The sequence below is a fragment of the Phodopus roborovskii genome, unplaced genomic scaffold (assembly GCF_943737965.1).
Source record: "Phodopus roborovskii unplaced genomic scaffold, PHOROB, whole genome shotgun sequence".
NCBI lineage: Eukaryota > Metazoa > Chordata > Mammalia > Rodentia > Cricetidae > Phodopus > Phodopus roborovskii.
This window is the reverse complement of record NW_026126517.1, coordinates 6,620,343-6,634,979: the sequence shown is the minus strand read 5'-3', so window position 1 is coordinate 6,634,979 and position 14,637 is coordinate 6,620,343. Positions and strand designations below refer to the sequence as shown.

Here is a 14,637-nt window from a genome sequence, read left to right as displayed (position 1 = left end):
CACAAGGCAATCATTTATTGACATGACTGGAAGCCTTAAACACCTGCCTGACTCCTGCCACAGAGAGGACATTGGGAAATATGTCTTGAATGGATAACTTTTGGTAGATGCACAAGAACTTTTAAAGGACCGAGGTCCTCAGTGTGTTCTAGCTAGCTATCCCTACCACCCACGTTGTTTTGATCTGTTTGCACTTTCCCCACTGTGAAAAACATGGCTGCTGTCTTGCCCATAGCTCCCCTCAGATGATTAGTGCTCAAGACACAATCTCACACAGCAGTCCACTGAAACTGAAACTCAGAGAGGTGATGTAAGTGGCCCCAACGACTTAATATGCACTGGGTTCAAAAATTAAACCACATCTTTGGCAGGGCTTGGTTCACATGTTTTCCACTCTGAGAAACTAGAAATGCCTGAATAATCAACTCACACAAACAAAGACAATCTCCAGTGGAACGTAAGTTCCCAATAACTTTACCTTCCTGAACATGAATCTTGGCTACAGAGCTAGTGTCTGGGTTCCCAGAATAGATACCTATCAATCAGGATGATGTGAGAGCTAGGCCATGCCTCAGGGTGGTTTCAGGCAGTAGGAAAAGGCACTGGGGATAGGAGGGGGGTGATGATGATGCAGGATCTTCTGGCTTGGTGTTCAATCATGAAAGCCCAGAGCAGCAAATCTACCTTCTGAGTTATGATCTGCTTGGGTTCCTGGTGAGAGGAGATTCCCTGCACACACAACTGGCTCACACGGTCACAAGAAAGCTGGCTGCAGCTAGAGAAAATCCACACAAGGTTTAAAATCTGCCTTCAACAGCAAGAACCAACACCTAGTTACCGCCCTGCCTCTGACCTTGGATCACCAACTTTAACGTGTCCTGCACTATAGGCCAACACTCGTGCTAAAATAGTCTCCTCTGGGGCTAAGAATATAACTTTGGCAAAGCACATGCCTCGCCTGCATGAGGCCCTGGGTTTGATTCCCAACACTGGAGAAAATATATATATATCTTAAGAAAAAACTAAACTACTCTGTTCTCTGAAAACTCTGGACAGGATCCCAAACCCAGGCAGTGTATGAGTCTCACAGAACCCCATTAGAAAGGTGAGAGAGAACCATTCTTTAAGGCAGACCATCTCAAGAGAAATTTCTAATTTAAGAGCATCAATTCTCAGGATCACAGCATCTATATTCCCAGATTTATCCCAGATTCAGAACATTATCAGCATGTATGCTGTTAAAACTTCACCCTGTATGGAGACCTTAAGACTCAGCCCCTCCAACCATCACCACTGTGGACCCAGGACGCCCCAGCCTAGACCAACCCTAGAGCTCGGCAAGCTCAAGCAGGCCTTTTTGCCCTAGCCAGATACTTGAAAAGCATCTATGCATAGCACAATCCATTTAACATGAGCTATAAATAACTGACAGCCATTAAAACAGTTCTTCTTCCCAGGATTCTCACATTTTATTAGCTGGTAAACCGTGTTCAAGCAGGAAATGGGTCTGGGTTTACTCAACATTATTTACCCATCACCTGGTGCAGGCCTAAGAACATAATAGACCCTTGGTACTTATTACCCAAATAAACCCACTTAATGAAGACTAAGTGAGCAACCTGGAAGGAATTCCACCTGAAAAAAAGGCATTCCCTGGGTTAGCAAAGTCATCCGAGGCTGAGAAATGACACCGATGCTGGCCAACTCAAACCCCCTGGTGCTCAGACAGACTCAAGCTTTCCTGGGAGGGACTCTGATGCACCCTGCACACAGCCTACCTATTGCTTCCATACACACTACTGACCCGTGAATTCCACAAACACATCTGAGGGATGTAAAGGAGATGTGAACCAAGATCTTATGGGGCCAGGAGCTTACTGGAACTCCTCTTAGCAGAGGCACTTCCTCCAGAGTAGGCCCCAGAAACCATCTTCCTTGGCCATTCCCAAGAAACATTAACGTACCGTTAATGGTGAGATGGACCCAGCTGCCGTTGTGGAATGTGTCATACTGCTGGTCCAGCATAAGGACTTTGCATTCGTACCAGCCCTGGTCCTCCGAGCGCACTTGCTCCAGCCGCAGGGATGCTTTATCATGAAGACTGGCCCGACCTGGGGGGACATAGTGAACAAAGCACAGTGATCCACAAGCCAAAGGCAAAGGGACCCTTCCTAACCTTCAGTGTCCCAAAATAGCACTCGGCAGCCACCATAGACAAGAGGTAATGAAAACAAAAGGGAAATTGCCTTGACCATGCGCCACTGCCCCTCCCCAAATGGCCCTGCACCAGCCTATAAGGGCAACTTGCTGTGTGGCACTGACAACAGCCTCTGCTCCTTAAAATGTACCCATTCTTTTGGAGATCTGGGACAAAAGAAAGGCATGACAGATGCAGAGATGAGAAGAGAAAGATATAGAAAAGGACAGACTGGGGTTCCCTAGCAAGACCCACAATATCTTTGTCCCTGCTGGATGCTCAGGACTTGTCTGAGCCTTCCCTTCTGGCTGGCAGAGGGGAGGCAGGCCAGGGCAGGATGCTCGAGTCACTTCCACTCCTGCTACCAGCACCCAGATGACAAATGCCCCCAAAGACATGCCTAGAAGGGGAAGGCAAGGCAAGGGTCAGCAGGTCTCCCTTAGCCACCTCTGTGACACATAGGGAAGAGCAGAGTCCCTGCCCACACTGCAGCGGACAAAGCAGCCCAGGGGCCCCTCTTGTTCCACTTCCAGCCCATATTCATCCAAAGAAAAACCACTGACTGCCTCCTCTGCTTGCCTCCCCATCTTGGAGTCATCTTCCTTGTAGGAACTCCGATGCCACTCTGCCTAAAAAGACTATCAAAGCTAATCCTGGCCAAAAGGAGGGTGGGGGACATAGATAGCCTCAGAAGACAGCCAAACAGCAAGATGCCTGGCATGGTGGCTCAGGAGAGAGGACCGTGAGTTAGGAGCCAGAATGGGCAACTTAGTGAGACCCTGGGTCAGAGACTCTGGCAGAGTTCAAGGGTACAGCACTTGCTTGGAAAGTACAATGCTTTGAGTTCCCTTGCCAAAGGAAGAAATGAAGGGAGGGAGGAACAGAGGAAGGGTCAGAGGGAGGGAGAGAGAAAGGGAGGGAGAGAAGGGCAGAGGGAGGGAGGGAAAGGAAAAGAATGGACACATTCTCAGAGAAGGTAATTCAGAAGCCACAGAAAAAAGAAAGGCAAAGGCAGGGTCCTGCCTGTCTCCTCAGCTCCAGCACATATTCACACTCACAGACATACACACAGACATCTACAAACACACACACACACACACACACACACACACACACACACACACACCCTGTACCTTTTTCACTGGGAGGCTGGCGGGCGGCAGCAGTGAGTCACAGGGAGACCACGCTGGCAGAATAATTACAGAGCAACACATAAATGGGGCCAGGGAATGGGAGGGAGGGTAGTGGCAGAGGAGGTGAGATCCAGTGTCTGCCAGGGCCACAGACAGCAAACAGTGGAGATGCATACCAGGCTCAGCATAGGACACCCAACTTCAAAGACAGCACAGTGGGGGCATATAGACAGCAGATCCTGCAGCCTTGACCATACCTGCCAAGGGGTGGAGCTGTCTGGATCCCTTCCTCCCTCTACTCCTAGCTTCCTACCAGGGGACCCACTTTCTAGTCTGCCCTGGACTTCTGGCCTCTCATCACATCCCCAGGATGAACAGCCAGGTTTCATCTGCCTCACCTCCCACTTCCTCTCCTAGAGAGTAGAGGGTAGAGAGAAAAGGCAAAGGGCAAAGACCATGAGAAACAGAGATAATAGGATCAGTCTAGAAAAAGGCCAGAAGTAACAGAGATAAAAAACGAAGAGTGGACACCACTGAGTCCTGGGAAGAAGGCTCAATACAGCCAGGACCTAGAGGCTGGTGGGGATAAAGAGGGAACAGCCCTCATCACTCACACCTTACCTGCATACTCAGGGTCCACATGTGGGGGATAGTAGCCAAACTTGATGAAGATAGGGATGGGGACCCCAAACTTGAACCACTCTACAACATAGGGTGGGGGCTGCCCCGTCACTGGATGGATTACGTCGCATCTCAGGACAACACCCTCACCGGCTCGAGCAGTCACAAACTCGGGTTCCTCTCGCAGGCCGTGGGCACCTAACAAGGACAGCCAAGGTGACACATGAGGAATTGGCAAAAAAGATCCTGCTCCTACAGTTCATGCTGATATCCAACCCTCCCTCCCCACTTCTGGATCTGCCCATTCCCTCCCCAAGGGTCCCTAGTGCACCCTGGACACCACCTCTTAGGCATACCTCCCTCTGCCCTGAGAACTTTCAAGATTTTCCTGTATAGCTTTGGAAGAGGAGAAGAAAGGAGAGGGTGTCCCAATTTCTCTCGTCTTGCAACCAAGACTTCCCATCATAGGCCCAAAAATCAGCAGGCATAACCATGCCTGCCTTTCCTTCCTCAGGTAACCCCTTCCCTGTGAAGAAGCATCAGGGGTACAGACACAGGGAACAAGGAGCCTTCGGCCATGGGCATCCTGCCCAGCTGTAGTCCTTATGAACATTCAGCATTCTTTCTGAAGCAAGGCACTTCCCACTGGAGCTTGGTGGGCGAAGGCAGAGACAGCCTCCTCCTCTGCCCCACACCCAGCTCAGCCTGGTGTAACAGCACTAAACAAGAGGGCTCCATACAGGAGCGGGGAATCCCTAACAAGCTAAGGAGGCTGCTTGGCAACACCAGAGGGAAAGCCCCACGGGCCTGAGCGGCCTCTCCAGCCCCTCCTCCAACCCACTGCGCCAACCTTGCTGCAGAGGGGAGCAGGAGGCACTGCAGCCATCCAATTTCCAGGCCTTGAATCTATTACACTCTCCCAGTAGCCCCAGACATCACCATTAAGGGAGGAAGACGATGGTAACAAAGAGGGGGCACTGAAGTAACCTCTACCTTTCACGGGGAACATCAAAATCAGGGAGCTAGAGAGGGTACACCCATATGGGGTAGAGAGAGGGGAAGGGACGGAAACAGGCGAGAGAGGCCTTGACCCTATCCAAACTGCAAGCTTGAGGAGTCAGGAAAGAGGCTAACTCTGGGGACACTGTTCACAAATCAGAGCAAACAAAACCTGAAGTCCACCTCCAACCGGACACCCTTCTCACACCAGGAAGGGAGAGGGAGATGACAAGGTCACCTTGATCATTTTTTTCCAAAGAGAAGGACAGCTTCACCCCTGCCTCCCTTCAACTGCCCTGGACTCCCAAGCTAACCTCACACTTTCCCCTACACCACCCACCATCCCAGCTCTCCAGGGCAGTACCAAGGACAGCAGCCGCCGACAGAAGGCTTCCTGCTAGCTAGAAGCCTGTTGGGCTCTCCCACCCAAAGATGACTGCTGGAGAGCAAGTGAGCTTGTCTGACCACCTCTCTTTCTGCACCTCTGATCCTGTGAGTTTATCATCTCTCTCTCTCTCTCTCTCTCTCTCTCTCTCTCTCTCTCTCTCTCTCTCTCTCTCTCTCTCTCTCTCTCTCTCTCTGTGTGTGTGTGTGTGTGTGTGTGTGTGTGCGCGTGCCACCTCTCTGTCCTCTGTACCATCTTCTGTCCTTTCTCTAGGTCTTGCTTTTCTCTTTCTGACTCCTATTGAGTATTTGTCTTTGTCTCTTTCTGGCATTGGTGTGCATGTTTATTTGTGTGTTGTGTGCCTGTGTTTTTTTCTGTCTGTCTCCTTCCCCATGTCTCTCTGTCAATGCCTCCATCTCTGTTTCTTTCTTACTCCCACTCTATGTGGGTGATTCAGTCTACCTGCCTCTCTCTCTCTCTCTCTCTCTCTCTCTCTCTCTCTGTGTGTGTGTGTGTGTGTGTGTGTGTGTGTGTGTGTGTGTAAGCACAATGTAGATTTCTGCTGGCCTATGACAGAAGGGGTTTTGCCTGCTTTTCAGAAATGGGGAGCTTTCTTATGTGCCTGTGTGCTTCTTCTCTGTGCCTCTCCAAGGAGTCAGTGTGTCGCCTGTGTCTCCCGTGTCTCCCTCTTCCCCCCTCTTCCTCCCTCTTCTCTGCAACTTGCAGAAGGAGGAGGCAGAGAGGGAGGCAAGCCCTTCCAGAAGCCTATTGGCTCCCGGTGACATCACTGTTTTCTAGAGAAAGAGCTAAGATCACTGAGTATTTTTGGAGCAAAGCAGAGTATTGCACTCACCTGCCAGAGGCCCAGGCAGGTTTCCCAGCCTCCCCTCCTCCAATCTGGCTGCAGGCTATTTGCAGCTCCAGGAAAGGAGAGGTCCCAGCTGCAGGGAGTGCCTCCCTGCATCCCCAACATCCCATAGGACACCTGGGCAAAAAAATGCCCACTGAATTCAAGCATACAAAGACCAGTACTGGACCAAAAGAAATGGATGGCCAGCAGGATCCATAAGTCAGAATTGGAGGGGAGGGGATGTTAATACAAGTACATTGTATGCACATATGTAACACAGCTTATGAGGTGATTAGGAGACAAACTACAGGAGCCTGGGAAGAGAGAAAGCATTTCTCAGGACCAGGTTACCTACATGTGGGCAAAGTGGCCACTAAAGGTAGCCTGTTTGCCCCTAAAGTCTAGGCAGAAAGAAGAAAGCCAGGAAACACCATGACTCCCTAATAGTCAACTTCTGCTCTGGACAGTAGACTGCCCAAGTCCATGGCTCTGGAGGGCCATGTCCAGAGGTAGGTCAACTTTGGCATGGTTCCCCCACAGTGGTAGCTGCTCATTTGCACACAGCACTGCCTGGTTCTCGCTGCATGTCAATAAGACAGCTTCTTCACACCTTCCTTCCCAGCCCTGGAAGGAAGGCTGCAGGCTCACAGCCATGGCTTCAGCCAGCCCCTGGGCTGGGCCTTGAACTCCAACCATGAAGCACACCCTAGGTAGCTGGGCAGGAACTCTCCCACCAGCATCTCTCCTCCAAAGCATCCCAACCACAGACAAGCAACAGCAAGGTGGATGCATCCCCAAGATGACACACAAGACAAAATGAGACAGGCAAGGGGGACACCATGTCTCAGCCCCCATACTCAGCTCAAGCTCCCTTGGGTTTCTGGATCTCAAAATAGTCATCTTCTCTTGTACACACACACACACACACACACACACACACGGTGTGCTCCCTCACTCTATCACCCACAGATACCTCTCTCTAGGCCTGATTTTCTCTGAGCCAAATTATGTCTAATAAACATCTCTCCAGAAAAGCTCAGTGAGAGAGGGAAAAAAATGGGAAAAAGTCACCAGCCTGGCACACAGTGGGGAAGACGGCCTTCAAAAAGTAGAAATTGAGAAATCAAACATAGGGGCAAGCAAACCCAAGGCCAGGAGTGAAAATGGCTCAGGGCATGAAAATGGGCGGGGGGGGGGGGGGGGTTGGGGGATGACTATAGGACAGGAATGGATTTCATGCAAGCTGGGTGCCTGCTCAACCCAACTCAGGTCAGTTACCATAACAAAGAGATACTGGAATTCAAAGAGCTAAGAGTCAGAGCAAAGCCTCCATAAGGCAGACATATTTGCCCCTAGCAGGGCCACAGGGAATAGCTGAAAGGCAGGGGAAGGAGGAGGGTAAGAGCTTTGGCAGGAGGTAGGCAGGATTAAGGAGGCTAGAAAATGTCCTAGACCCCACAGGGCACTTTTCAGGAGGACAGAATATGGAGCCGTATGCCTAGCAAATCCAAATCCTGAATGTCTGCCCAGCCCACTTTAGGACTATGCCATCCTGGCAGGAAAGAGAGAGCAAGAGGGCAGGTGGATGGAGTTTGGACCCCTACAGGTTGGCTAACCTTTTGGGAAGCCAATAGGATACAAATCTTTCATTCTCTGGGCCAGGTGGTACCTAGTGGGTAGCTGAGTCCAGAGCTGCCAGCAGACACCCTGTGTGCACAGAACCACAAGGCATCCAAGGCTTGGCACAGCCCCACATCCAACAATCACAGCCTAGAGCTAGGAAAGGGCTGGGGAGGAAGGGTCTTGAGGATGGAAAATTACTTCTAAGTACCCAAAGAAGAGGCAAGAGACAGGTGTAGAGCCTTCAGCTGCAGCTGGGAGGCAAACAGAACACAGTGCCCATCTCCACCACATACAAGATCTATACCAGGAATGTGATGCTACATGCCTATAGTGTCACACAGGGCTGCTTTCTCAATCTCACAAATGGGGACAGTACGTGGCTCTCCCAAAGTTACCTAGGTAACAAATGGTGGATCAAGATTCCTTCTAGAATCCAGGTGGCCAAAGCCTCTCCCCTGTGCCCCTTTCTTTTGCTACACAGTCAAAGCTTCCACCCACATTCTGCATCGGTTCTGAGAGTCCAGACCCTACATCCCAAGACCACAGAAGGCTTACTGGACAGGCCTCCTGCCCAAAAGCATGGAGCATCACTGGCAGACTCTGGTGAAGGCCACTCTACCTGGACCTGGAAGCCCTGCTCAGTCTGATAATGGCTAAAAGGAGGGAAGCTACAGGCCGAATACCAGCCTCCATGGCTCCTTGTTGCAGCCTCCTCTTCCTCCTCCTCTGGGCACCAGACTCTAAAACCACAGGCCTGTTGTCTAATAATACCAGCGATAGTCACCACCACCTCCATCTGCCAGCCTAAAAATAATCCCTGCTGAGTCCAAAAAAGACACAGTCCCCAATAGTCCCCCAATCCCTCCTCCTCGACAGGCCAGGAGGCTCCAGGAGATTCCAGGAAGCTGGCAGATTTGGGCTCTTACCATGTGGGAGGCACATACCCAGAGGAGGGCCTGAGGACATCAGAAAGATGGTGCCTATCACTCAGTACCAGGTGAGGGGTATGCAGAGAACCTGGCTGGAGTGGAGACCAGTACCTAGGACATAATCATCTCATCTTCTGCACACACAGGGAAGGTGAGTTTGAGGCCATCCATGGCATCTGTCCTCCCTCTGCCTAGAAAGGACCCTCACATGCTAGAGAAGCCCTACCTTGCTATAGCTTCCATCCCTCACAGCCTTTCTGTACCCCTAGCCAGGAGGCCAAGAACAGTGGGCCAAGCCAGGTAAGCTGCAAATTTAGGAACAGCAAGGGACTAGGTGGACTTGGGCTCCACCCTCTAACCCTTCTGCCTGGACTGCCCCCCAGCCACTGTGATGGGGCAAGGTTATTAGTGACCTTAATTTGCTGGTCTAGATTGTATTTCCAAGAGCCCTTTCCCCAGGAGTCACAGGCAGGAAGTAAGTCTGTAATTCAATCTCAGTGCAGAGCTCCTCAGCAGAAAAGGGAAGCCACACCCCCCATACCCACAACCCCAAGACCTACCACCTGGATGGAAGCCTGTACTCACAAAGCCTGTGTACCACAGAGGGCAATCTGGCACATATGCAGCAAGGCTAGCCAGTGAGGGCACCACAGGCCAGGCAGGCACCATAACTGAGAGATTACTCCTAGTCCGGCAACAGCAGCATCCCTGCTCTGAACCAGGGAGAGGACAACAGTTCACTGGTACAATCTGTGCCCATGTCCAAGTTTTATGCCACAGCCCCCTGTCTATGGACACACTTGACCAGGAGAAAGACAAAGGGACAGCAAAGAGGGCAGAAGGCCAGCTTACCAGCCTCCTCTTTGTCAGAAGTTCAGTCAGGCAGGCTGAGACTTCTGTCACATCCCCACAGAACCTACAAAACCCTCACAGAGCCCCATCTCTACTAACCACTCTCCTGCTTACTCATGCAAGACTGAGCAGGAAAGCAGGAAGATTTCTAAGAAAAATAGGTCAGTTGCCTCAGGCAGACCAGGCCACACCCATGGGCAGTGCCCCTGGGACAGAAAGAATCCTGACTGCAAGCTGCATCTCCAGCCCCAATCCTCTCCCATCTCCCCAGGCACCCAGAGCTTTGTCTACCCTGGACTGTGCCAGGCAGATGGCTACTAATACCTCTTAGCAAGAGAGGAAGTCAGCCTCCTCATGAGCCAAGCATCTGCCCTGTCACTTAAGCTTTCTTTATTGGGCCTCAGGCAGTCTTTGGTTCTGGCCTTGGACTAGAGTCTTCAACTCTAAGAACATCTGGGCTGCCTGGATGCAGGTGCAGAGCAAGGAAAAGGGAAGCAAGCAGTTTGCTGAGCTTTCTCCCTGCATCCTATAGTACTCAAAAGAGGGGTTCCCACCTCAAACTTGTACATAACTACTCTTCTCCCAGTGTAATCCATGTATGTGCACACAGACAGACAAGTGCTCGAAAGTGCATGTATACACATGTCTAAGTGTGAACACCAGTTACATAGGCACATATGCATACAGAGATATACGTGTGCATACATTTAAAATATGCACATACACACATACAAATGGGAATACACGTAACACATACTGAGGTGCATGTGTATATGCACGCATGCACACACATATACATGCTCACTCTTCTAAAAAAAAAAAAAGCCGAAAGTTCTTCCCAACCACAGCTCATTCAGATCCACTCTCCACACAAACTGCTCAACCCACACCTGGAAGCAGAGGACCTGGGAGGCCACCTGGGGGCCCCTGCTGAGAAGCCATCTGAAAGGAGCAGCTTTCACAGAGGGGCAAGGAGTTAAATCCCACTGCTCATAGTGCTTTCCTAACCGGGCCTCACCCCCCCCCCAACATTTTCAGTGCCAACTGGGGGCCTGCAGGGAGACCGAATGAGCACCCAGCAGAACTGAGAGGAAGCCAGAAAAGATGCATACACGCCGGCCAGCTCTGAGAGCTAGGGGCTGCTCTGCTGGGGGGGAGGGCAAAGAGGAGATCTAGACACTGGAAAGTGCAAGGACAGCAAAGAGGCAAAGAGAGCTACCAGCTTTTGATATCTCCTAGCCAGGCAACCTTTGCTCCTTGAGAAACCAGATCCCAGCTTTCTGTCTCAGAGATATAAACATGAAACCATCTGAACCTGGGACCTGACAGCTCCAGAGACTGGTGTATGCTGGGCTATAGGCCCACGGACAGTTACCAGCTGATTCTTTCCAGTACACAGCATCATGCCTCCTCCTACTCTAGTTTCTAGCAGGGGACCTCCTACCAGACACTGACACCCGCCGCCCCCCTCCCCCGCCTCCATGTAAATGTCCTGAGACAGACTCACAACAGCACTCACTACCCACTTCCTGAGCCAGGGCCTCAGCAGGTAAACTGTCCACAGGGTTTAGATACACCCCTTCCCATCTCCATCAACAAAGGGAAGCTGTGTGGGTCAAAGCCAGAGAGAAGGCACTGCTCCAACCACAAGCAGAATCTGAGTCAGACCCTAATTGACCTGGGCACTCAAGAGCCAGGGAGTCCACCAACAGATTCCGTGGCAGACAGGGAAGGTAGAGCTGGGAATAAGGAACAGACTTCCCTTCTTTACAGAAGGCTGAAAGTCAAGTATACCTAGCTCAGAGTTTCCATAATGTGGAAACTCCCCCAGCTTGAAGGACAGCTATCTGTGATGTGGAGACCTCATCAGTAGCCTTGCTTCTTTCTTTACCCTCCTAACCTGAACACCGATCTGGGTTACTTCCAAAATGCTCCACCAGAGTCACCACCTTGTCCCAGACTATCAAGTTGACAGTCCCAACCTGGCAATTTGATGGACCTAGAGTGGCCCCTGCTTCAGACAGTCTAGAAGAGAGGCATCTCACAGTCCCTGGAGTTGGAGGATTTCTCCAGAAGTCACCTCTGCTACCCACTCACAGAACAACTGGATCCCATAAGACCTCTCACCGGTACTCCAGCCCTAGCCTCTCAGACAAGTAGGTGTCTCCCCACCCCCACCCCCAGTAGGCTGGGCTCTGCATCCTTCCTGTAGCATCTGGCGGCCAGCAATACTTCAGCTTTGCAGACTTTGTAAAGGGCTTCCAAGCAATTGTACATGCCCCACCCACACCTCACTGAGATGCAGGCAACAAGAGGTTGTACCAGACAAGGTCAGCCCATGAAGGTATCTAGTCTCCTCAAAGGCAGATTTTGAATACCCCCCCCAACACACTCCTAACTCCCTGAATAGTCCAAAGGAAAGAAACTGACTAGGATCCAGAAATCCTACAGACACTGAAATGCTAAGAATGACATTTGATGAGCACATATTTCACAACAGGCAGTCAGCCACTTCTTCATTACAGTACTGCTCACACACACCCCAAACCTCTACAGGGTCATACAGCTAACCCATTCTCCTCTGAGGTAAGTGATATTTAGGAAAGCTGAGAAATGTGTGCAAGGTCATAGGGTCAGTAAGTGGGCCAGTCAGGCTTTAAATCCTGCCAGTTTATCGGTAAACCTATGTCTGTGACTGCCTTATAGAGCCATTTGCTCCTGACAGAAGCAGGGGTTCCAGACAGAAGGGCTAATAACATTCATGTCCAACAACCTTCCCCACTGGGAAGTTCCTCCTTCTGTCTAGCCCCTCTGTGAACCACTACAGTATCAACCCAATTTCCTTTCTCTGTGTTTAAATTTACCATGCCTATACCCTCGCTGAGGTTGGGAGGCCAGCTCAGAGACTTCCTTCAGTGTCTCTTCAATTCTGATCCTAGCACAGCCTTTTGTGCTTTCAGAGACAGTCCCACAGCAGAACATACCAAAACCTAGAGGGGAGGAGGAGGTCACTGAAAGACTGCATGGAAGGGGGGAGGGGAGCAAGATCCACCCTTTTCCATAGGCTTCTGAGGTCACCCTGTCTGTTTTCCCACCTGACAAATAGAAGGCTTTATAACCATCCCAACCATGACAGTTTTTGATGGAAAGCCGCCCTTCCCTTCACCCTCTTCTCATGTTCAGAGTCCCCTCTCAAGAAGCACAGGAGACACATTCCAATCCGGAAACTTTCTCAAACCACTCCCCCCACCATCACCACCACCACCACCACCACACACACACACACACACACACACACACACACACACACACACACACGCTTTCTCAAACCACTCCACCACCAACACACACACACACACACACACACACACACACACACACACACACACACACAGAGGCAAGGAAGTCGGCGGAGTCTGCACCTGCAGCAGAGCCCTTCCAAAAGGCTCCCTGGTCCGCAGATCCTCAGCACCCTGCCGGCCATCCTGCCACCTCTCACCCACAGATCGTTCCTCTCCCGCCGCCATATCCTTCCTGCTTTGCGAACTTGCCCACAGCCGGGTCGGTTCGGCGTGCAGAAACCTAGAGCTCAGAGTCCTGGCAGTTTCCAAGCTCGGCTCTGACAAGGGACGAGAGCTGGGTGCCACCCAGGGCTCTACCATCTCCAAAGGGAAAGCCCTCGTGCTTAAGTATGCACCTGAGCCCTGGCTTCTGTCTAGCATCCTCTTGGGCTCAGACCCGAAAAGGCAGAAGGAATATCCCGCTCGACTCTCAGACATAGCGGAGCAGACCCCTCCCTCTCCCCCAGGCCGCTGGGCCTGGCAGCCCGGAGTGTGGCGCGGTGACTGCACCTCCCCGAGAACTTTTGCTTGGCCGGGTCCCAGGTGCGACTAGGGTGGGCGCGGGCGGCCGCCAGGGCCAGCTCGGAGTCGCTAGGTCAATTCTGCTTGTCACCTGCCAACGGGATCCGACCTCTGCCGCCAAGATGTAAGGAAAGAAAGGGCTCGGGGCGGAGGACCGGGTCCGTTAGAGGCGGCTGCCGGGAGTCCCAAGCTTTTGGTCGCGCTTCCATCCAGCGGTGCTGTACAGGGCTGGACCACGCGGAAAGCTGCCAGAAGACCGGCAAAGTCTCCAACAGCCAGAGTTAAAGCACAGCGGTTCCCCAAAGCTCAGGTTCGACGTGCGGTTGTAGACCATGGGATCCAGGGTGGGCCAAGTCCACTTCTATTCCAAGACCCTGGAGCCCATGGGCTCCCACACCTTCCCGCCGAGTTCCTCCCGCCCGCAGCTGCCCGGCCCTCGAGCCGGTGCCCCAAGGTGCGCCTTGACGGAGCCGGAGCCTCGCTCCCGGGGGTCGAGAGCCAGATCCCGGAGCGAAGGTCTGAGAAAGCTAGGACGGTTGGAGGAGGGACGCTGCACTTCAACTCACCTTGAGCCGCAAGACCTCGGGTGCTGATCACACTTGCTATCAAAGTGGCCACATACCAAATCATAGTACTACCGCGCGCCAGCCAAGAGCCTCATCCTATCGCAAAGTGCTCCTGCGTCTGCACACTTATCGTGCCTCAGCGCCCGCTTCTGGCCCGCCTACGCCCCTTGCCGGTGCTTCTGCAGCCCGGGCGGCCCGCTCTCCATCCCTCCCAGGCTCCGCACGGCTCGGCGCGCAGCCTCCCGGGCCCCGGCGCAGCAGCACCTGCACTGCCAACGAAGGCAGAGCGCAGCCAGGACCACGGTGAAGCCTAGCCAGGCCTGGCCTGGTGGCCCGCCCCTGAAGCATGCCTATTGGATGTTGCCTACGGATCTAGGGACTGATTGGCTTAACTCTTTGTCCGTCGCTGCGCGAAGGAGGCGAGCCCATTTCAAGGTGCGTTGAAGTGTAGCGAGCAAAGAGCCGCAGAATCATGCGCATTGCCTGGGAAAAAGGCGTTGTAGCGTCTTTGCTCTATTCTGTTCTCAGCTCAGACTGCATGGCAAGTTTCTGATTAAATAAATGGCAGCTTCTCGTACTGGCTAATGGGACCCTAGGGGTCTCAATAACCCTTGACAGG

The 14,637-nt window shown here is 52.1% G+C and overlaps 1 protein-coding gene across 5 annotated transcripts in view; it reads right to left on the bottom strand.

The window, feature by feature from the left end:
- Positions 1–14,319, bottom strand: part of Igsf9b (immunoglobulin superfamily member 9B) — a 45,792-nt gene extending 31,473 nt beyond the window's left edge. For 4 of the 5 annotated variants that reach the window (XR_007835288.1, XM_051196997.1, XM_051196998.1 and 1 more), the window contains exons 1-3: positions 14,019–14,318; positions 3,952–4,149; positions 1,965–2,111 (exon numbers count right to left, since the gene is read on the bottom strand). Coding sequence is in view for 4 of the 5 variants with exons in the window: in XM_051196997.1 (XP_051052954.1) it covers positions 1,965–2,111; positions 3,952–4,149; positions 14,019–14,082 (409 nt within the window). In the remaining variant the exon portion in view is untranslated. Of the gene's footprint in view, positions 1–1,964; positions 2,112–3,951; positions 4,150–14,018 lie in introns of all 5 variants that reach the window. The other variant, XM_051196999.1, reaches the window with a different exon arrangement.
- Positions 14,320–14,637: the final 318 nt, after the last annotated feature.